General features: G+C 41.7%; 1 protein-coding gene across 1 annotated transcript in view; it reads right to left on the minus strand.

Moving 5' to 3' along the window:
* VWF (von Willebrand factor) overlaps window positions 1-23,994 on the minus strand; it is a 131,688-nt gene that overhangs the window by 92,848 nt on the left and 14,846 nt on the right. The window contains exons 7-15 of the mRNA XM_034063101.1: window positions 19,487-19,703; window positions 17,445-17,567; window positions 15,037-15,148; window positions 12,941-12,987; window positions 8,585-8,721; window positions 7,066-7,204; window positions 6,412-6,512; window positions 3,298-3,493; window positions 2,069-2,284 (exon numbers count right to left, since the gene is read on the minus strand). Coding sequence (XP_033918992.1) covers window positions 2,069-2,284; window positions 3,298-3,493; window positions 6,412-6,512; window positions 7,066-7,204; window positions 8,585-8,721; window positions 12,941-12,987; window positions 15,037-15,148; window positions 17,445-17,567; window positions 19,487-19,703 — 1,288 coding nt within the window. The remainder of the gene's footprint in view (window positions 1-2,068; window positions 2,285-3,297; window positions 3,494-6,411; window positions 6,513-7,065; window positions 7,205-8,584; window positions 8,722-12,940; window positions 12,988-15,036; window positions 15,149-17,444; window positions 17,568-19,486; window positions 19,704-23,994) is intronic.

Raw genomic sequence — 23,994 nt, forward strand, 5'->3', positions numbered from 1 at the left:
AATGAAGCAAACCAGTGCTGTCAAGTCATTTCCCAAGAAACTGAATCTCTGTTGACCAAGGCAGAGAGTAGAGCATGTGTTCAGTGCACTGGGCCATCAGCACAGATTACGCAACCTGCACATTCACTTCTCAAGCCCATTAAAAGAGGGATTGTTCTCCTTCATGTGACAGGAGATGTCTAGAGCATCAGAATTATTTAATGGGTGCTGATGGATCTGCAATCAGGGAAATCATCACTTTATGAGAGCATAAAGCGCTCTGTAATGCACAGAAAGGAAGAAGCAGCTCTGCACTATTAAAGATTAATTGTCAAAATTGACTTGTTCAGTTACAGAAAGAATGACGGTGCATTATCACTGCTCTTTCTTTCAGCCTCCAGACCTGCAGTTTTAAAAGGATTTTTATTACATTACTGTTCCACTATCTGAACATTTACATAAATTAGGTAAAATATTATGAAACCATGCAGCAGTTTAACATAAACTGGTTTCTTTCTCTGTGGTAAGTACTCTCCAGCTGGTAGAAGATGTTGTCACATGTACTTTACAAGGTGTAAAGATGTACTTTACAGGTACAGACCCCCCCCCCCCCCCCAGTGGAAGGTTACTGACCTTTCTTTCTCTCTCTCTTTCAGTTTCTACACACTCAGTTTATAAATACATGTTTTTCCCACCCCTGTTTGGGAAGAAGTCACTGAGCAGATCTGGAGGCCTGCCAAGCATACATGCTTTTTCCCAAAATTTTCAATTGTCCTCTTTCCTTAATAGCAAAATTGCTCAGGAAAATGGAAAAACGTTCATTCCACAAATATTTATTGGGAAAAGCATGTCCATGTTCCACCAAGATTCCATTGCAAGGGATTCTTTCCTAACATACTGACCTAACCAAGAAAGAGAAGAAATACAGGATGTTGGCTTCTGCTCCAGCTTCTTATCAGTTTGGCTATTAATCTTACATTGGACTGATGTGTGCAAAACCATCCTATTCTTTCTGTTACCCCACCTCTGTAACCTAAACCCATAGTCTGAATTTTTGTTCTATCATCTAGCAACATCTCATCTTTTTGACTGCAAGCTGTCAAACCAGGGTTGCCATTATTATAGGTGGCATCCTGGAAACAACCCTCAGGGGAATTAAAAACTCACCTCTTGCTGACACTCAGAGTTAAAAAAGAAACCAAAACAATCAAACAAAGCTCTTGTTTGCCTAGGTCAGTGGTGCTACTCATGCCCTGCTGATCAAGGCTCAGGATCACATCTTCAACCGAATATCACTTCACACTAGAAGTTACAAGGAGAAGAAGGAACGGAGCTCATATGTGGTTAGAAAAATTATGTTCACCCAAGAGCTGAATGATGCACATGAAAGGAGATCTGACATAGGTCTCAGACCTCTGCACTGACAGAATGATAATCAAACTGCTAAGAGAGAGAGATGTCAGGGAAGTTGTGAGATCTCCATCCCTGGAGATACTCAAAACTTGTCTGGAGAAGACCCTAGGCAATCTGCAGTAAGTTCACCCTGCAGTGAGGAGGGGTGGTACCAGAACACTGCCAGAGGCCCGCTCAAATATGAGTTTGTTTATACTTGTATGATTCTGTTCTGTGATACCATTTGTCTGAGTACCTCCCTTTGTGCTTCCTCCATACCCTCAACTTCAGCTGAAGTCAGGAGTTACTGATGAGGTCAGGACCTGGGAAGCTTGGGCCTTGAAAGAAGGCGGTACCAAAAAAATCAGTTAATATACTATAATAAATCACTTGGAGATTCCTACCCTGGGATATCCAGAAAGTTTCTAGGTAAGTCACTGAAACTTAAATACAGCTGAAAACGGAAATACAGTCAAAAGTTCTGTGGAGGTATGTTAGATGACTGCTGCTCTTCCCCAGTGCTGAGCAGTCTCTGTGAACAGCTTTTGATAGTGGAGGAAAGCTATACTCTCTCCCATGATTTGCCATAAGAAACACTTGGCACCGTGCAGAAATCACTTCATTCTAGATTCCTCATCTGACATTGCTAAGAAATTCCTTTGAGACAATAAGTGGGGTTTAGGAGCATTTCACTTACGGCAGAAGTCAGGTTCCCTCCACTGGACCAGGACATTCTTCCTAGCACAGGCTGCTGCATAATTAGCAATAGCAGAGCACAGACAATCCTTGCCATTGGAGCAGGCACAAACATCAAAGCGGCAGTTCTTCACATAGGGAGTGGGACTAACTTCATGGTGACAGGGTTCAAATGCAGAAGACATCAGAACTGAGCAGGAGTCCTCAGCATATTTGGCTGAAAAGGAGAAAAATTACATGCTTGCACTGAATCAATCGATGGCTTTCAAGAAAAGCTAGAAGAGACACAATAGTTATTTTCTTTTGTTAAAAATGAAAATAAATATAAAAAAACCCCAAACAACCAACAACAACAACAAAACCACAGAAGAATAAAATAGGATCAAGGAGGCACAGATAGCATCATAGCTCGTATCTCATAATCTCCACTAAAAGGATAATGTTTCACTAGTAAAACAAATCAAGAAAAAGAAATGCTTTTATATTCTGTTAGCACTATTTCTGGTGCTGTGCTTCCTTTTATGGGGCCTCTGCTTTCTGCTGCTTTTTATATTTGCAAAATTAAACCTTCTAGGCTGCACTACACTCAGAGATCACCAGAGCCTGCTCTGATATGCAGCTATTAGGTATTTTTCTGTGTGCTTACTCCTCCCCAGAATCAGAAGTTGCTGAAACACCTGGATCATAAATTTCTCCCCATTTCTAACCAGCACAGCCAAGCAGTATAGAGGGAAAGAGGAAGGCTGTTTTAGAATGCAGTAAACGAAAGGAGGCAAGAGATCAGGGCAAGTGTATAAGATGTAAAACTCAGAGGGGTGAAGAAGACTGATGTTTATCCTCTGGGTGGGCAAATCACAGTATTGGTATCACTTGTAAAAGAAGTTTCAGTGGCACAAGTTTGTACTGTGACTTTGATGGTTTAACTCTGACTGTGATTCAAACTGAACAGCAGCACAATCCCACATTACTAATTTTTGTTTAAAATTCGCCAAAAAAAACAACATTACATTTTCCTGAGGAAGCCTGCATCAATCGGTATATCTCTCTGGGGTTTTTATGTTGTGGTTTGGTTTGGTTTTGTTTTCTTTTTAACAGAGATTACAGCCACCCTATTGGCCATGTAAGCAACACTAGCTTCCTCTCTTTTCCTTATTTTACTTCTATTTCTTTTTATGTAAAATGGTACATTATAGTTTGCTACACATGTTAATTTTGGAGGGAGCTCAGTACCTAAGCGAGGATTGAGATTGCAGGGGTCACTGTCTTGTTTTAACAAGTCTTGGCAATCTGCGTTGAGCTTCCAGGAGTTTCCAAAATCTTCTAGAAGAGCTTCCACCATGCCAGAAGGTGTAAGAAAGTCATCCCCTTGGTTACCATTGTAATTTCCACATAGCCCACACATCCTTTCGGAATAGACTGAAGAAAGCTAAGGAACACAATATTAGCCATAACATTATCTTCCTGAATATGTCTTCAATGTATGACATGATTTTCTAAGGAATGAACCATACACTATTTAACAAGGAGATTCCCAAATACACATTAAAATACTACAGATACAATTTCATTGTACTGCATTTTTAAACAACCAACAAAAATGCTACTATTAGTATCAGCAGGGCAATTTTTGCATGGTACAGTGATTAATTTCAATGGCAATTAAATGCGACTAAGAGAAAAATGGCTTTTGTGCCTTGATCCAGTTTAGTCTTTCCCTGTGTTTTCCCTTCATTCATATAAATAAACAGAGCAATGGGGGGGGGGGTTGCATTGGGTTTAATATAGTGAGATTATTATATTTCCAATGGTAATTTGCGAAGAGATACTGCAGCCAAAACCACTTCACATTTTAAAAGAAAAATTGAAAATTAAGAAACTTAAACAGATTGTTTTGTCATAAAACAGAGGCAATGTTGGAGGAGTTGTTCCCCTCAATATAAAGGATCACTAATGAAATAAGTAAGAGGATACTACCCCAAAAGTTATATTACCTCACACGAGAGCTTCCTTCTGCCTAGAGAAACTTATGATGGCATTGCAAACAACCCATATAGCAGATGGACTTTTCACCTTGATTATTCTTGCTCCTAATTAAGGAACAGCTGAAATTGGACCCGAAATTAAGTAGTAATGGGGAAATCTAAGTAAGTTGTACAACACAATGGCGCCAATACATTTTATTCTAGTAGGAACTGTGAGTTTCTATTAGAAGATCTGGTACATCACATGTACACCAACTGTCCTCTGGAGCTGACTCTGTGTCTTAATGCTGCAGTAGCTCTCTCTACACATTAGTAGATTGCTACTTTAGTCAGATTGGCAAGAGTAACCAGAGAAACAGAACAAAAAAAAAGCTAGAAAACACATTTTTGAAGAAAACTGGTTTTCTGTATAATTTAAAAATAAAGAAACATAAACATTCTCCAAAATTTAACCTAATACTTCCCTCCATTCTAACACAGTGGTCAGAGAGTAAATATGGAGCATCGAGAGGACAAACATGAATTATTAGAGGTTATGTATCCTTACTACTCTGAAGGCCAAGGAAGCTACTTTTTCCATATACTCTGCAGACAGATAATGACTCAGACTAATCCAGAGTCTGGGGTATTTTTGAGTGGAAACTCAAATCACAAATATCAAGTGGTCACAGAAAGGGGAGCCTTCTTGAGGAACACAGAAAGAAGTTTTGCCAGAAGTCTGCCCAAGTAATGGAAGTGTATCACTTCCCTCAATTGTCAGAAATATTTGGCAACAGGTCAGTCTACAAATCCAGCATAAATTAACTCTCCAAAAGCAATTCCAAAAATGCTTTCAATGCCCAGAGAGGGAAGGAGCTAGGAGCAGAACTGAATAAATGCAGACAATTGGAGAAACTTCTGCTTTTATGGGTGGAGGATCTGGAGCAGAAAATTAGATTTGTTTTAACTAAGAAAGGATTTGCCAGGCTATCCAGGCCTCTGACCAGGAAAATAAAAATGCTTTGAATACTGAGAAAAGCCAAAACTTCTGAGATGTGGCAAGAGGCTGAACTGAATTATTCTGAGTCCAAAACCAACTTCTGGGACCCCTGGAACACAGAGATAAAGGCAAGATTGAAACAACAACAAAACCATGGATGTTTTCTGAAGTTATTCTTGACTTCCCTTCTCTGTTGTCCTTTCAATTCTTGTACTTCTGAACTAGGTTTCATGAACCCTTATGCTGTGCCAAATGTGGCATTTAAGCCAGATGTGGTATTTAAGCCAGATGTGGTAGCAGCAAGAGGATTCCAAAAGCAGTACCATGGTTTAGAGAGAGCAGCACTCACTGCTCAGTAGAAAATGTCAGGAAACCTGACATTCTTTGCAAAAACATTCTCAATGAGCAAAACCACCCCACATGGGGCCAGCTGCAGATCCCCTATTCCAAATGGGCTAAAGGCAGCAGGGCTGTGGTTAAGCACCCACCCATGCTAACATGGCGCAGAGCACACGGGTCTGCAGCTGCCCAGCATCACATGGGAGCCCATTGCTCTGACTTAGCATCTGTAGCCTGCAGGTCACCATACCAGGAAGCAACACTACAGGTGGACTCATGCTCCTTACACCCTCAGAGTCAACAACTGCAGTCACTGGGACATACAATCAAAAGAAAACAGCCCTTGTACAAGCAAAGAGGGAAATAGATGGCTCAGCTGTAGAAACTGTGGTGGTTTATCAGCTATGAGGAGACTGTTCCACAGTGAATAATGTCCATCCTCTTCATTCACAGGTGAATAATTTTGCAGCTTATAACACAGACACGCACACCCTGGTTTGGGTATTTCTACACTCTGTGGTCTGCAGCACAGGAAAACCCTAATTGTTAATCAAGGGTGACTAAACATTCCTCACTGTAGAAGAAGCAGGCAACATATCTTCTGTGAGTTAATTGTTTTTCCTGGAAATTAAGAGTAACTGTGTCCCTGGAGCCATATTCTTTCCTTATTTTAAGTCATACAAATCCATTGCTTTTGACAGGACAGTCAAAGGAAATGAAAGCAGAAATCCAGTTTGGATGATATCTGCTGAACAAAACACAAAACTATTCATGGGTAATAATGGCTGTCATTGCAGAAAAAAAAAAGAAGGGGGGGGGGGGGGGGGGGGGAGGGCGGGTGGAAGCTACCAAGCTGCTGTAGGATGAAAATGTTTGTTTCTGGAATACAAAAGGACCTGTATATCACTCCGGGGGTAGCAAAAAAGAATGGAATTTCTAACATGCAACACAAAACAATTTCTTATTTCAGACAAGAAGATCTTTGTACATGTTTGGGTGGGATGAGAGAGGGGGCAAATAGGCAGAAATAGAAAGAAAGAGTACCTTCACCAGGAGTTCACCGTGACCATCCCAGTCAATTTGCAAATCTTCCCCATAGGTAACGCGAACTGAAGTCCTCACCATGCGCTGGATACGGAGAGCACCTTAAGACAACCACAAAGTGTCAGTCAGCCAAGCCAGGATGTGGTGTTTGATTGCCTGAGACTACTGTGTTGGACTGAACAGGCCATCAGAATGGCTACCATGGAACAGGTCTTCCAAAGCTAAGATAGCCAGCAATGCCTGCTTCACACTTCCCAGGCTTTGAGCTTGTTCAGCAGTTTACATCTGCATGAACTTGTTCATGGGCTCTACTTTAAGGCACCCAGGAGCCCTGGGAGAGGATGTATGTGCAATCTGCAAAACCTCAGGCATTACCTGTGACATTCTGCAAGATAACTGGAGGGACTTTCAGCTTCTGGATAAAAAAACAATAATAACAATTTGAAAAAGCACAGACCAACAAACCAGTTTAATTCTGATTTTAGAGGAGCTGAGCCAAGATGTATCAGCTGAATGGAGAGAAGCTGAAATGACAGAGCTTCTAGAAGAGAGTGCAAGTGAGAATTTGGTTTTAAAAACACTTTTTGATTGAACTGAACATTCATAAGTGTTCACTCATCAGTGGCTGGCCAGCGTTAGCCGAAGAAAACACACCTTGTAGCAAAGGGATCTGTATGTCTTGTCCATTCAGTGAAACTCCTCCTCCATGTTTCATTTTAATAAGGCTGTTGTCCATATCCCGGATTCGGACAGAAGCTGAGCGAGTGCACACAGCATCAGGATCATCTGCACACTACAGAGAAGGGAACATTTGCCTTGAACCTCAAGCTTTAACTTCACTGGATACTTAGATTCAGGCTCCCAGAAGGCATTTCTGCACCTAATTCAGGAGGTGTTGAGTGTCTTGATGGTTTTATGGATCTAGTTTTCGCATCCCACAAACACTAGGCTGGAAGCCCTTCTTCCATTATCCTGTAAATTATGCACCAGGGAGCTACCCACAGCTTCTGCCTCAGAGCCGGGAAAGCAATCCGCATGCATTCCCTGGGAGCAGCCCATACCAGTGACTGACAGCCAGCCCCTACCTCCCCCCCAGCTACAGCAGGAAGGACACGATGCCCTGCATAGCCCATGAGCTTGGGAAACAGCTGCATGGTTCATACTGCCCCACACTCTTGTGCTACTTGTTTTCCTGGATGAGGAACCAGGACTGCAGGCCCTTGGGGCTTCTCCCTGCTTTCGAAAAGGAGGTTTCAGTGGAAACCCGTTCTGCAAGTTCCCAAGCACAGATGACTCAGAGCTGTGTTATCAGAGCTTTCTAATGCAGGACGCAGACGTAGATGATGCGTAGACCGTCACACCCTGTGACCTCTCTGTTGCTTGTGTCCTGCAAATTAGGCTCATACTCCCCTTCACTCCCAGTCTCCTGATTCCACTGTACCCCTCCCTGCCTTCAGTTTCTCCATCCCCATCCCTTGTCTTCCCCACTGCTTGATTCAGTGCCCTTTTCAGTCTCCAGCCTAGTTCACCTACTCCTATATGCAACTATTCAATTAATTTCATGGCCAAGTTAACCTCTCTGTGACACCTCCTCCAGGGTCTCCTTCCCTCCCCACACTGGCCTGGCTCCCTTTCCTGCCTTTTTCCAGCTGTCTCCACTCACTGACCTCCAGCTGCCTTTCTCACATCCATCAGGGGAGACACTGAAAAAAGTCAGGAGTTGATGACTGGCTAACGAGCAACAGAAATCATCGGCCAATTGGACTTAATGTAAAGCAACCTACCCTGCCAGTGCACCCTACTCTGTGTCTTAGGAAATTACTTTTCCCCAGGCATTATCCAGGTCCCAGCCTTCAGGGTGCTTTGCAAGGGGCACACCCTTGCCTGCATTTGTTTGTTCAGCTGGCAAAGAGGCTGTGAGGGCTCATTCTCCAAATCTCATTATGAATCTCAGTCTCCAGGTAGGCTCCTGGGAACAGCAGTGAGGAGAAGCAAAGCACTTATTAAGTAAGGAGAAAGACTGCATCTGTTATTTAAACTAATTATTTCACAGGAAAATTACTTTTGTTGGCCTGTATATCTGCAATTCATGTCATGCTCCCACAGCCCTTCCTTCCCACTCTCTCAAGGGTGTGCACAGAGGTGCACGGGCACCAGCCGCGGCTGCTGTTACCTGCATGGTCTCAATGATCACAGAGAAGGAATTTTCCACACAGTCCTTGGCAAATAAGTACTGACAAATGCCACTGAAGGTGAAATACTTGTTGTCAAAGCTTTTGAAATGGGACTGGCCGGTGACAGAGCATTCTCCTGAAAAAGGCAGAGACATTAATCACCCCAATGCCAGTTGTGAGCAAAATCCTGCTTGTTCCCACCTAAACCACGGAGGTGGAAGAGCAGCCCAGTGGAGCAGGCTGCACAAGGACCAATTTCTCTGCAGAGCAGAAAGCACCATTGAGATGCTTATCTCACTGTTTATTCATGTAACTCATTACCAGTAGTAACAGAAGTGCCAACAAAAGCTGTGGAATATGGTGCAAATCGCACTCAAGAGCTGAAATTCACGCCTACAGAAAAGCATATATGGTGTTTCAAACAGAGGGTCATGAGGACATCAGCAAATGGCTCAGCTCTGCACTGAAGCAGATCTGATTCTTTGGTAGTACATGCCTCAATGTCCCCACAAGGTAGGTCACACCTAGTACATAAGTGATGGGTGCTGGTGACACTAACCAAGTCTAAACAGCAACCCATGCTCTCTTTTCTGTAGGAACTAAGTTTCTCCCTTTACGCAATGGGAAAACTGAGGCACAGAGAGTGGATGTACACTAATGCCTAAGACTGGCAGAGCTGGGAAAGACACTCAAGATTACCCAGCATTAGTCCTCCATATACTAGGGTGTGTTGCCTCTTTACCGCTATGCAGGAGCTTGCAACATCTTGACACAGCACCCTCTAAATCCACTTTTACTTAGCCCTGTGGGGCATCCACTGAGCTGGCTGCAGAATGCAGGCATTTTCACAGAGTTGAAAAATCAAGATTTGCAACAAGACTTGTTGGACTCTCATCACTGCTCTGCTCTTCTGCAGAGATGCTTTGATTCTTACTCCGTTTCACAGTTGTGTCTTGGCAGACGGTGAGCCCCTTTTTCATCTCTCTACTGGTGTTTTTAGAGCATTGTAATATGGTTTTATGATGACAACAGTGTCTGAAATCCTCCTTAAAGATAGCCCCCACAAGTGTTGATTTGGGCTGCCTTGTCAGAAGTTATTCTAGCAATGAAGTAAAAATACCTTATCAGAATGAAGAGCTGTTAGATAATCAGTGCTGGAGTTCTCCCAAGGGCAGAATTTTTGCTGGACTTTACTCTGAACCATTATCTTAATTAACTAGCATAAAGTTAAAAATAATTCTACAATAGCTACATCTAAAGCCCTTACAGAATAGTAGGGAAGTCTGGAAAGCCCATACTTCTATTACAAAAAAAAGGAGGCTATTTAAACATACCAACATCTTAAAACGTTTTGGTAAATTGTGGCTTTTCATTTCCAGGAAGGCTGTATTCAGATGCCACAAGTGGGATTTAGTGCCCTGTTATGTTAGGATCTCTGCAAACACAAAGGGAGGCTCCAGCGCCACAGAACTTGCAAAGACATACTCTCACACTTAGAGACGGTCCCATGGCAAACAAGGTGGGCAGAGACCTTGTCCAGAATAAAATTCATGTGCTGGGCCTACACTGGCAATGTACTGACAAAGGATGGAGAAAGGTTAAATGTCACAAACTGGCAGGTGAACTCCATGAGTTATTCCCTCTTCACTGCCTTTGAGTCCCACATAGATTTGACTAATGAACATCAAGTGGAAATTTCACTTTTCAATATATTATTCAGTGTTAATCATCTTAAATCAGCCCATGCTACAGCACAGGCTCACAGATCCTGAAGATTCTCAGCCTTGCACAGCTCTGATTTGCCCTAGTAGAAGTCCAGCACTCACTGTATGCCATCCCCTGGATTACATCCCCTGGAGAGTAAGGCAGCTTGGTATTTACTAGCTCACCCTTGAAACCCCATTTTCTGTTCAGTTAAACTTGGATAAAGGTAAAGCAAGCGTTATGTTACTCAGAGTCATTTAACTGCCTATCAGATATGAAGAACTGATTTAAAGAGAATTAGGCATAATCCACCATATTATATGCAGTTTTATTTCCAGGGCATTCTCTGCAACTAGGAACAAAGAAGACAGGCTTGCAGCACAGAGAGCTAAGGACTGCTACCCAAAACAAATGCCAGCCCTTTGGCCTTTCTCCTGGAATTGAAATTTCTTTCCTTCGTCAAAGTCTCTTCCTATGGGTCCCTCTATCTACTCCATTTGGTGTAACGCATCCCATGAGATTCCCTGAAACCTACTGCCTTCATGATTAATTTAATTATGATATCAGCTTGAGAGCTTCTTGCTAGTACTAGCCAGCTATTGCTAGCTGGCTGACACAGCACTGCCTTCTGTAGCGCCACCTCCAGCTGGGCACTCAGCTTTATCACCTAACTTACACTAGGCAATTCCTTCCCATGATATAAAAGAAACCTTTCCTGATAAACAGGTTGGTAAAAAAATCAATGGAACTACCTCGAGCATATGTGAGTCTAAGTACATAAACTTTCTGTGACTCATGACGTTAGAAATATTTGTTGCAAAAATAACCAGCCAACAATAAAAATATTCTGTAACATTGCTTCAAGTAGAGACAAAACAGGACACATAACAATAAATACTTGGCTACAATTCCTATCAAGGGCTGCTGCTTTGGGAAGGTTTGCTGCCTTCCCGTACTGTCTCAGAACAGTCTGCAGATGTTAGGAGGCACATGCACAACAACTGCTCTTATACAACTTTCAGTCTTGCACAAGCCTAGCTGAAAAGTGACTTGGATATATTGGCAGAAGGTGCAAAAATAACCTTTTTGACTTTGCTCATTTGGCACAGCTTCCCAACTCAGAAAGAGGCAGGGGTGTTACACACCCTTTTGCACAAAACTGCACATCAGTATCCATTTGTAAGCCTCAATATCAGGCTTATCTTCATTTCTATAATCACTATGAACAAAATGTGGCTGCAGCTGAGGATAAAAATTGGGCCCACATAATAGTCATAGTAGACCAGAAAGCAAGGACAGAAGCTAGGTAAAAACTGAAGTTAAAAAAAGATTAATTTCTTGTTTGTAAACCTGTTGCTGCCCTTTAGCTAATAGATGTAATGATTCAGCTGGGCCTGTGTCCTTGATTCTGTGCTTTAGACAATGAGTTTTCCTGCACTTGGAGAGATCTCTAATGAACACCACAAGCACAGGGCTTCTCATAGTCCTGCTTGGCACAGCTCCCTAAAAACGTCATTTCTATTTGAACATTTGAATACCCACTCCCCCCTAATTTCTTAAGTTGCGGATTACTTTTTATTTTTTCTGCTTCTGCCACAGTAGGGCAGATGCTTTTTCAGACATAAAAAGGAAGAAATGGAGCATTGATGGGTCAGGCAAGCTTAAGGTTAAATCAAAAGGCAGACTTTTTGATAGCCATTTTAAGACTGTTGCAGTTCTAATTTGCGAGGATTGCACAGTCTCATCTCAACAAAACAAAACCACCACAGTCAGAAACCCCTGCTCTCTCTTTTCCAAAAAAAACAGCTTCCTTCTCATCCTTTCCACTCTCAATTCCCAAAGCAAGGACAACAAACAAGACAAAGAGCCACACTGTCTCCCTGCAGTCTTCCATACACAACACAAGCAGAGTCAAATGCTGCTTCAGGTCAAGGAGGCCTTTCCATGGTTGAACATAGTGCAGGAACTGAGACAGGGGACTTGCCACAGAACTAGCAGGAGGAATTAAGGAGGGCAACACTTTGCTGGCCAAATAACAGCATAAGAAGTCATATTCCCCATGTGGGCAAAAAACTAGGACAGCAGCCACCAGTACCGGTGAGTTTTAGAGGTAAAGTAGGAGGATGGGGAGCACAAACGCATGCAGAGCTACCTCTCCAGTCTGCCACCACTCATGGAAGGCAGGGTGGCCACTTTCTCCCTCCTTCGCCTGTAATATGACCATTAGCATCCAAACCTGTGGGGTATTAAAAGCAATCCAATCTTTTCCCACTACTTCACATTGTTCCATCAACAAAACTATGCTGATTGACACAAACACATAGAGAATGGTATTTAGTCAAAGAAACACAGCAGTATTCTTCTCTCTGAAAACCAGTCCTCTGAACATACAGGCCCTTAAATCTTGGTAAACTAAGTAATCAAAAGAGGAACCATTCTTCTCACCAAAAGGATTTTTTATTGCTACACAAAACCCAGGTAACACTGTGTCTGGCTTGTCTCATAAGAATGACTTATAAGTATGATCTTATTTGGTTTGTACTGGAGGAAGCAAGCAAGACAGATTCACTTTCTGAGTGGAAAAAAAACAAGTGGGAGGGATCTAGACAAGGCTTACTTGTCAAAACCTGAAAAGAGTAGAGCTGACTTACCTGGGCATTCCCCATTGCTGCAGATCCAGGTGCCATGCCGACAAATGCTAGGAAACATATCATGACAAGTTAGGCAAGAACACACGAATTCAAATCTTCTGTTGCAACTTTTTCCAAAATAATTGAAAGATGGGCCCCTGTTTCAGGGAAGTTGGACCAGTCCCCAAAATCCTTTCCACCTTCCATAATCTCATTTCTTAATATACCCACCCCTTCTTACCATCATTCAACAGAAACTGCTAGTAACATGGGCTAGAATGGTTGCAAATTCAAGAAATTCTGTTTTCTCCTGACAAAGCTCTGTGTTGAATACAATATTCAATTATGTTACACTAATGTGAAATGAGTTTTAAATACAATTCTTGGGGTACATCTGTTAATACAACAGAATCATAGAAAAATGAAAGTTTGAAGGGACCTCCAGAAAAAATTAGATACTACAACCCCCAGCTCAAAGAAGGGAACTTCAAAGCTAGATCAGGTGGCTGAGGACCTTGCCCACTTGAGTTTAAAAACCTCCAGGATGACATCCCACTGCCTCTCTGGGCAGCTGTCCCAGTGCTGTACTATCTGGGGGGAAGAATTTTTTCTTGTGTCTAAAGAGAATTTCCACTTCTGCAACCTGTGCCCATTGATTTATGCTTTTTCACCATTTGCCTCTGAGAAAACCTTGGCCCTGTCTTCTTTACAATCCTCCTTTAGGGAGTGAAAGTTCCCCCAAATGCTTCCCCTCACACTATAAACTCCCCTGATGTGATCATATCCATTGTCCTCTCCAGTGCCCCTCTCTTGCAGTGGGCACACTACTCAACTCACAACCTCAAGAGCTCATCACAGAAGAGCAATAATCCCTTTCCTTCATTGGCCAGCTAGACTTTTGCTAAAGCAGACCTTCAACAATTCAATGGCACACTGCAAGCTCAAGCTCCTCTTGCTTGGTTTCCTTTTCTGTGCAAGTTGTAAGGAGGTGGACTGTCTCTAATGTCTTTGGGTGGTGGATTTAGTGCCATCTCCTTTGGGCACTCCTAGTAACCACTACCATGCACTGATAGTGATTGAGATGTCCATCATTCTTGAGTCTGTGCGATACCATGCCAGACAATCCTAGAATCTCGAAAATCAATTAAGTTTCAAGAGATGCTAGATTCTTCTTACTTCTTTAATTATCTCAGCCCTTGAAAAACATTTGTCGGGCATCAGTTTATTGAGCATGATAAATGCAGAGCCAATGTCCTCCACAGCATTACCAAATCTGAATAGTAGGAAGCATTTTCTAATGATGCATTCTATCAGGCTGCACTGATTTCTCAAGAGAAGGCTGAACAATGTGGCCAAACTCAAAGCTACAGACAGCTCCAGGGAAAAAGAAAAAATGCTACTGTCATGGTTATGGTTCAATTCTGTGACACATGGCACAGGTAATGAAAACCCTCTGATTCACAGTGATGATGCACAGACCATCTCTTCTGCATATGGTGGCCTGCACTGGGTCCCTCTTCTGTACTCTAATTGAAAACGTATGGGCACAAAGTTGTCTGAACTCCTTCCACAAATATGTTCACACTTACACAAAATCAGATTAGGAATACATTACTCATTCCCCTTCCTTTCTTTAGACAGCTAGCCTTCCCCTTCAGGCTGGCATTCATGAGCCATGCAGCTGGGAAGATTCATTAGCTTTGCAAGTTTCAAGGACGTGCCTGAGCTAACTCCTCTTGGAAAGAAATGGGGTTTAGAGGTTAAATAAATGTAGGAAGTCAAAACAAAGACACCACCATTGACACTAACCAGACATGGGAACCTGCCAGTCTGTCTTATCCACAGGAAACAGGTAGTTCTCTACTGTTTGAAGGAGTATGACCCTCACATTGTTCTATCAGATCAAATATCCCTTTAAAAGTGGAGCTGACTTTGTCTTTGTGAACAGCTCACTTCTTGGAAGGGTCTGGCATTTCCAATCAGAGAGCAAGTCCTTTGCCAATGAAAGGATCTTTTGTTAAAAGGCTTTCTAGAAAGATCATCTAAAACAGTCACTGACTGGTGTGTAGAACTTATGTAGAGCAACAACAGCCACACCAGAGCAGCAGGGAGTTTACCATGAGTTGCAGTCCTGAGAGATGGTGAAGCCAGGAGGATAATGTTTTCCAGAGTGGATACAGGAGCATTCAGAGCTTTCAATGCAATGTTCACCATCGAGGAGCTTTCCATCTGGATAGGTCAGGTAGCAGCAGATATACATGTCACACATAAACACACAGAGGAGCATAAACATGAATACAATTAGATTTTCTAGTTATTCATATGCTTTGGCAAGACTTCATATGCATTATTATCCAAAGTTAGTCACAGCAATTAAAATGAATTAGGCTTGCCAAAAAGCCTTACAAGTGCTGATGTCTACTTTCCTTTCAGTGCTGCCTCTCCCTCAGATGTGCTGAATGGAGCATTTCTGGTGCCCCCAGAAGAGCTCTTTGTTTAGTGAGTCCTCAAGTCCAAAACACACATATTGGAACATATATGAGTCAAACACAGGGAGCACAATCAAGGCTCATCAGAGCTGATCTAGAAACCTGACTGTTGGTTTACTGCTCTTGACTGTAGTAAAGGGTGCCTAGACAGGCTTTGCATCTGTTGTATGAGGAGAGACATAGGGAATGAATAAATGAAGTTAGACACCATAAAGGTCTAGCAGACTGAGTCTGAGAGAAGAAACATTATAATGTGGAGCTGTGCTTCATTTCTCAACTTCTGCAGAAGCAAAATGTGAAAGGGCCAGCTTCCCAGCTTGGATCCAACTGCTTAGGTTTCCATATCACACAAATATAGTTACCTATTCTATACAGACAGTATTTTATCTTACAAAGATAAACAGAGGCCCAGAAGGTTACAAGACTTATCCAAGACTGCACTATAAGCTAGCAATAGAATAAACCACGTTTCTTTCTCTTTGATTCACACAGTTGATATTCTGTTTTAGCTGTTTTAGCAAAACATTTTGTTTGCTGAAAACCCCTGTCCCTCCTCTTTGAGGGACTCCTTCCAACTGCCTGCAGAGATTTTTGGCCCTGTCTCCTGGCAGCAGCAGTTACCACTGACAGTGACACACAGGTAAGTCCCCTGTATCCCATTCTTCCCATATAGCTGCTTGGAAAGACCTTTGCTGTTAAGAAAAGCCTTTCAGTGAGAAATATTCAAAACAATATGTGAGCATTTAAGAGTGGTGTGGCTCTCCAGAGAGCACAACAAAACAGAACATCCGCCTTTTTTCCTGGCAATAGTAATTCCATTTACAGCAATTAAAGTGACTGTGTTGTTGTGTTGTGCATTTAAGTTTTTAAAAAAAAAAAAAAAGAGAGAGAGAAACACATCATTGAACAGATTCTTTTGATTCTTGGAGCACTGGAAAAAAGATAAGTATCCTAAATCCCAAATTCCTCTGTTCATCTGTCAGATCTGCCTGGCTCTCTATGAAACTCAAATCAAAGTTCTTCCCTGTTGACTGTGCACTAAGTAACAGTAAGATTTTTGAACTGCTGATTGGTAATTCTTTTCATGCAATTCCTTCTACGCATCTACTTGTTTCTCATGCAGGAAGCTTTCTGTTGAACTCCTGCTTCTCTCAGTTCCTGTTCTCGACCTTTCCCTGACTGAACTAACAAGTGCAGCTACCAAAGGAAGAACAGAGTGAAAGTCCTTGTGTAGCCAGTGGATTAATCTCCTTCAGCCTTCCCCAACAACCCCAGGACTCCACAAATATAATAGCTAGGTCCTTCACAACAAAATAAGCTCCTGTGTCTGGCTACATCACATCTGGCTTCATCTTTCATGTGCAACTACTAAGCTCTGGATGCAATGACAACTCCTCAAACAAGGATAACATTGTCATTACTGCCTTGTTTTGGAAACCAAATTATGTTCTCAGCAAACCTCCATCATGTTTTGTATGACTCTCTTCCTGCAGTTGTCTTAAGTACAATGGACACAGGAGGAAGACTGTGGTGGTTAGGCTGCCTCTTGAAGCCAATCAACTCTCCTGTACAAATGATTCAATAGTAAGTGAAATCATTCATGTACAATCATTAAGATTTCTGGAATTATAGTGCAAGGCCTACACATACTGGCTTTCTGTAAGAAATTGCTTCAGTGCATTCTATTTCTTCCTTCCTCTAACTGGATGCTTCTAACCAAAAGAAATTCAAAAAGAATCTAGATACATCAGCGGCAAGCAGTCCCTCACCAAGAAACAAAGGCAACCCTAGAGTACTAGATGGTGCTGATTTTCACAGAAACATTTATTTTTCAGTTGGGTCTGAAAAATGGCCCTTTCATCAAGTGAGCATACAGGCATTACAGAAACTGGTTTATTCTAGTGCATGGTCCCAGAAAAGAGAAGTATTTCTGATTTCAAGAAAATTTAAGGGAAGACACAGCTTTCCTTCTTCTAATAAAATAGGTAGCATCATTGCCAAATGTTTCTCTGTAAATAATCCAGTAAATAAATTACCAGGGCAGCTGCAGCCATCAACACATTGTCCATGACATACTTCATTGATATTCAGGCTCTGGCAGGTTTTGGCACAAGGGGATACACATTCCTTATACTGCATGCCAACTGGACATCTTGGCCCTGAAACAATTAATAGAAATTAGAAATGCAAATTCCTCAATAACTTGTAAAAAAATAAATCACTTAATTATCAAAGGCTGAATCACAGGGACACCAGAAAGTTTATATGCTCTCCTATCAATGATTCTTACTCAAGAGCATGACATTTAAGAAACATTTAATTTTCAGTTTGCTGCAATATCATCATCTGTCAGGTAGTGTAGTAAATACTTAAAAGTTAAAGCCAATTTATTTTCTAATAAATTGAGTCTTAATTACTAAAACCAGTGCATTAAGAACAATTAAACATGTGGAGAAGTTTTGCAATAACAAATAAGTAATTTGGATAGACAAGCATATTCTGTACCTTTAAGCTAAGCAGTTACTCCACTCATTTGTGAAGTTATACTGTTCTGTGTTTCTAGAGAGAACTGAGAGACAGTTAATACTGAAATCCCAACCTTCTTCTACCAGAGAATTGCCATCCCAGGATAACACCTATGCTGTGGTATCGTCAACTGCTGTCACTATCTAGGCTAGGCCATTATGCAAGCATACACTACAGCTATCCCTTCATTTTGACGCATAGATATACCCCTCAAAACTGTGTGGGCATGGAGTGGGAAGAAAAGATTAGAGCCTGCCCTTTCCCAGCAAGGAAGGAGGTGGGAGGATAATGAAGTAGCAGTCTTGCCCTCTGTGGCTCCAGAGCTTAGGCACCAGCTCGCACTAGTACAGTGTGCCAGTACTAGAGCCCTGCCAACACAGCAGAGTGTTTCATGCCTCCAACACAACTATCATCATCATCTCCTGAGAAAGCATCATAGCACAGATGAAGAATGATGGAAAATTAAGCTCCTGATGTGAAGATCCCTTTTATGTTCCAGCGGAAAGGTAACAAATTACTGCTAGAAGACTCTCCTCTGGTGTACAATCCATTCAAAAAGTGGTTGGCAGCATCTTCCTGCCCTAATCATAATTTTCTTTCCATTTTCTTCAGTGATGGCCAATAGCAGTATATCTTTACCAGAGAAGAAGGCATTGTCAATATATATCAGTCAGTTACTCTGAAATCAATTTACATAAACATCCCATGAAAATTGTCTTTCCTGCGTCATCTAAAAACATGAGGAAAATCAATGAGAAGATGATATCAAAGGATTGATATTATTATTACTCATTTGTATGCTTATGTATTTAAAAGTATTTAACCAGGGTTCTCCAGCAGAGGTATATGCATATAAGCAACAGTGGGTGCAAACATGACCTTTTCTCTATAAATGCAATCTATTCCAGTCAATCCATGCACTTCCTTGTTGAAAATCTCAGCAAAGATGCAATCAGGACCTCTGGCCTCAGCAAAATTAAGCTAATAAAAGGAGTATTACAAAATGCAATCAGGATCTCTAACGTAGACAAAATATGGGTTAAAAAAAGGCAACATCTCCACTTCAGTGTAACTGGTTTGAGCAAATAAAGGATGAAACAACTGATTTTATTATAAATAAATACCAAGGAGAGCCTTTCACAAGGATGCTGACTTACCAGTACAGGCAGGATAACATTACACAACTGGGCCATATGTGAAATAGTTCCTGAACATCCCAGTCTATATCTCTGGGTATCAAGTAAGTCTTTACTGACTCTGTATACCACGGCAGGAGCTGTAAGAGCTCAGAATTCGTGGTTCAAACAGACCTGCCTTAGTGACAACAAATTCTAGAAAAAGGTGGGTGATGGAGAGCTGAAAAAGGGAGTGAGCAAAGGCTCTTCAGATAAATGGAAGTAACAGGCTCTTCAAGTTTTAACCTGCCATGCCTAAATCAATCTGAATCAACATCCTAAAAAAGCACCATACTTTTAGCTGCAGCACATAAATCTGCAATACAAGCATGATCTCCTTTGGGATAAGCAGTCTAGGGATAATTCTGTCAGCTTACTGCATGAGCTCTCTTCAGGCCACCCTTCCAAAATCATTCCTTCATCAGCACAGCTTCTTGCATAATCAAGGAACACCGAGCAGTGACAGTCCATGCCCTGGGTACAGGCACAGATGTCTCTTTCACAGAGATCGATGTATGGTTCTGGATCAACTCGATGGTGGCACCGGGAGAAGGTCAAAGACGTTCTTAGTAGCTGGCAGGTTTCAATGACACCCTACACAACAAGTGAGGGGAGAAGGTAGAAAGAGAGAAAAAAGTGGGGTAAAATTAATTATTATAGTCTCAGAAAGAAGAGAGAAATCCCAACTTTTCAAAACACTCTGTCACCACTATTGTTAAATAACATCGTGACTAGTATTTAACACCACTGTGTAGTTAACATCAATACTCAAGAGCTAGTAGTGAGCTACATCCATTTATTCATCACACCCGTATATATACACAGAGAGGGACATTAATATATTGATTATTATATAATAGAGCGTCATATAAGAGATGTTTCATGCAGAAACATTTCAGTCAACCAGTCAGCAAACGGAGGGAAGCAAAGAACTGCTTCTTACCAACGAAGAACTAGATGGCGTCTCAAGTACCAGGAAGATACACACAGCAAGGGAAAGGAACTTACTATTGAAGTACTTGGGAAGAAAAATGATTAGACCGTCTTTTGGATAATGAGGGAACAGAGTAAGTTTCAGACTAAAAAATCGAGTTTGACTGGAATCTGAGGAATCAAATCTGTTTCCCCACTTCTGGCCACATGCTCCTGTCACTCCTGCTAGCTTGTCCAATGCACAACAGGTCAATTCAGCCCAGATAAATAGCAGAAAAATAACCCAGGGAAGAAAGGCAATTTGTTCTGCTCTTTTCACAAGTTGAATCAGCAGGGTGATAGCTACAGTAATGAGAGGACTGCACAGTGAGATAGGGGGAAGGCACCAAGACCTCTCTTTTCAATGGCAGCAAACTAAGAGGAAACTTAACTGTATGTGAAACAAAAACATAAGGAAAACTTAGCTTAATTCTCTAAGGGAGTCTCCCCCAAATAGACTTTCTCTTATGCAGGCATTATGTCACAGTTCAGTAAGCCTGAGACCTTCAATGCAGCTTTCTGAAAGGAAGATGCTGAGTTTAGATAAGTGGAAAAATGATTTTTTTTTTGAGACAGCTCTGGCACAAACAGTTGAAGCATAACTTTCTTTTACTTATTTGTCTGTGTTTCGTATAAACAGATATAACTATGCTGTATATTTCAGGTGTTAAATATGGGGACATGTTCTTCAGAGCAGTTCACAGTAACGATGCGTTACTCCTGAATACCTTAACAAGTGCCTGGGAGATTGCACATGCAGGTTTCTGTGTTATAAAAAAAAAAAAAAGTGTGGGGGAGAAGGTGCCTTTATTTTTTGGGAGATCTAAAATGTGGAGCAAAAAAAACCTCAAAACCCCAGAGGTCAGCAGATGTCTTCTCTGAATTTCAGCTGGTATACCTGTATGGGAAAACTGCTGAGTAGAAAAGACTAGTTTTCCCTAAAGGGTGTTTTGTCCAGGTGATCAGTGAAAGCTAATACATGTCTGAACTGAGAGAATTTCTTACTTATGAAGACAAACCAACCAGAAAGCTCTGGTCCTTTGGGAATATATTTAGAGTTTAGCAAAGTGCTCAGTGAACAACCACATGCCGAAAGAGGTTTTGAGCTTTCCGAGAAAGGCCTCAGGGAACTAAAAGCAATGCTAGCATATTGTCTTTAGGGAGATGAATACGATTGTCCTCCAGAAAATGAGCTCCAGCCTGGAATAATTCTAATGCCCAGATAGCAGCCACCATGGTGAACCATCTGGGGGAAAAAAAAACAACAAACTCACTAGAAGAAAGGAAGCAGGTTGTTTTTATTCTCTCTCCTTTCTCTCTTTAAAACACAATGGTCAGGCTGATCTAAGAGAGGTCCTTGTCCTCTAGTTTAAGAGACAATGGACATACACAGTGCGCACCAGACACTGGCAGTCTCACCCACTGCTGTAGCATTCCTGCTCACGGAGGAATGGTTCTGGAAGCAACTCCACACACCCAAAGAATCATCTAAAACTAGTCAACCAGGGAGGGAAGCCTTAGACTGAAAGAGTGCTTAGAGTATTGGTGCCTGTAAGACTAAACCTAGCAGAACTGACGGCAATATCCAAAGCACAGGTAAAGGTCTTGAAACTTTTCCCTTGACTTCTGCATGAGTTCTATTTTAAGTGTTTCTTTAAATGGGTTGGCAGTGTCCTGGCATTAACAACCCTTAGCAACCACAAACTTGCTGACCTTTTTTTCTGCTCCAGTCCCACCACACAGAGCTGTAGGTGGAATTTTGTACATTCCTCCAATTTCTGCAGCATTGTCTTCTGCTGCTACAAGAACTGCATTTGCCTATTGCTTAACAATTGCCATTAAAGAGATAACGTAGAAAATAACAGAAGAAAGCAGAGGCACTCTCTTGTTCCCTTGAATTTAAACCCTATGATATATAGACACATGGAAGTGCTTCTCCATTTAGGAAGAGCATATTTTGATGCTGTAATTTAGTATAGTTTTTCAGAATAAATCTGCTGGCTCACAAATGGAGAATGACTTAGCCTCCCATCTTTCCAGGTAAAAAGCTTCCAAAGCCAGCATGTTTAGTACACCAAATGCTGGCTGTATGTTTGAGCAAACATAATAATTGACAGAAGTCACTTGACTCAAACACTGATTCAGCTAACCTGTATATTCCAGGAGCAGAAAAATGTGATTTTAGATACAGCAGGCCTCCTTTTCATTCCTAAAACCTTTTCTGGCATTGTATGTCCACGTCTTTGCTGGACCTGCCTGTGATAGCTTTTGGAACATAATCTGTAATGGTAGACAAGACCTCTCCCACTTGCTTTCAGATCTGGGGATAAATGCTATTTCTTTACTGCATATGGAAGTACTCCATAGGATACAAGTAGGTTTATTTTTTATCAGTTGCAGGAAAAGTTGGGTTTCAGCAAAAGCAGGAATTATTTGAATTCTATTTTCAATTATTTTCACATCTAACACATTACAGGTATAGTTTCCTGATAAGAAAAAAAAGCTAAAAAGAAAGAATACAGTGAACTGTGGCCTCCAAGCACCATTTCTATTAGAGGTGAAATCTAAAAAATATCTAAGAATGCATAAATCAATCAAAATGCCTTAAAACATATATATTATTTTCAAGGCTGCCTTATTACTATAGTTACCCATGTCACTCCATTTTATACTTCAAGATCCATGTTAGCCATGCTAACATGACTACCATGCTAGTAGTCATCTAAAAGCCTATTAGGCAGTACTTCATTGAACATGTAGCCTAGGTCATCATGTGGTGGAAAAAAACAGACAACACAGATCGGTTTTGGTAAAGAGATCTCTTTGTGGTCTCAGGTTTCGTTTCAGTAACTAAATGGCAGTTAGAGAGGGCAGGGCATGGAAGGGAGGCAGCAGCTCCCTCCCTCCAGCACTCCCCAGTTTGGCATGCTCTGTGGGTCACAAGACAGGTAGCCAAAAGGCAGCTACATCATGCAGATGAAAAGCTGCTTCCTGCCCTAGAATACAGTATCTGAGAAGAAACCATATCTACAGGCAGAGCAGTAGTCAAACATGTGGAAGTGTGTATGTGTTTTGGAGGTGGAGAGCAGGGAGTGGACCAGAGCAACAGCAGTGAGCTGGGTCAAGACCTTTAGCTGATACATGGAGCTGTTAATCAAAACAAGAGCTCTTCCTTATTAAAGGATATGAAATTGCCTGTGTTTTCTATGATTTGAGGTTACAGCAACAGCGCTTTTTGGCTTCACTGCACTTGCAAAGAAGTCAGAAGCCACTTCTCCAAGGATGCTGTTGTGGTGGGGGGCAGAGAGGGCAAAGTAAACCACAGATCTACCCTGAGTGGGTGGACAGGAGTGGGAGGAGCACACTGAACCAAAGCTGTTGTTTTCCTCACCTAGCAGCTGACCGCCCGGCAGGGAGGGAAGGAGTGAGGGAGGCAGGCTGGGAGATGGAAGAGATTTACATTCCTGAAGCTGAAGCAAGCAAACAAAGCAGGCTATTAAAAAGGCCCACATTCTTCAAAAGGCGCTCCTTTGGCTGGTCTTCTATTAATAGTGCTGTGTTTATTCTTGCACAATGAATAAATTAAGCCAATGTTAAATGCTGTGAGCTCATGAACTCACATGAGAGAGAAGATAATTCTGTCCCATTTGTGGGAGAGCAAACTTTATCCAACAAAGCATCAATATTTAACACAATCTGTATAAAACTCACATTAGTTGCAGCCTACCCATCAGACAGGATTTCACCCCGCATGCCTCTCCCGGACTTCAGTTGCAATGTTGACATTTTCTAAACACTGAACTTGCCTGAACACGTAAAATTCCAGTGGCCAACACCATTCATAAGAATTAACCCTGCTGTAGGGCTTGTCCCTCAGAAGACATCTTAACCAGGTTGAAACCCTTCATGATTT

This window comes from Melopsittacus undulatus, chromosome 5, assembly GCF_012275295.1.
Source record: "Melopsittacus undulatus isolate bMelUnd1 chromosome 5, bMelUnd1.mat.Z, whole genome shotgun sequence".
In the NCBI taxonomy this organism is placed as follows: domain Eukaryota; kingdom Metazoa; phylum Chordata; class Aves; order Psittaciformes; family Psittaculidae; genus Melopsittacus; species Melopsittacus undulatus.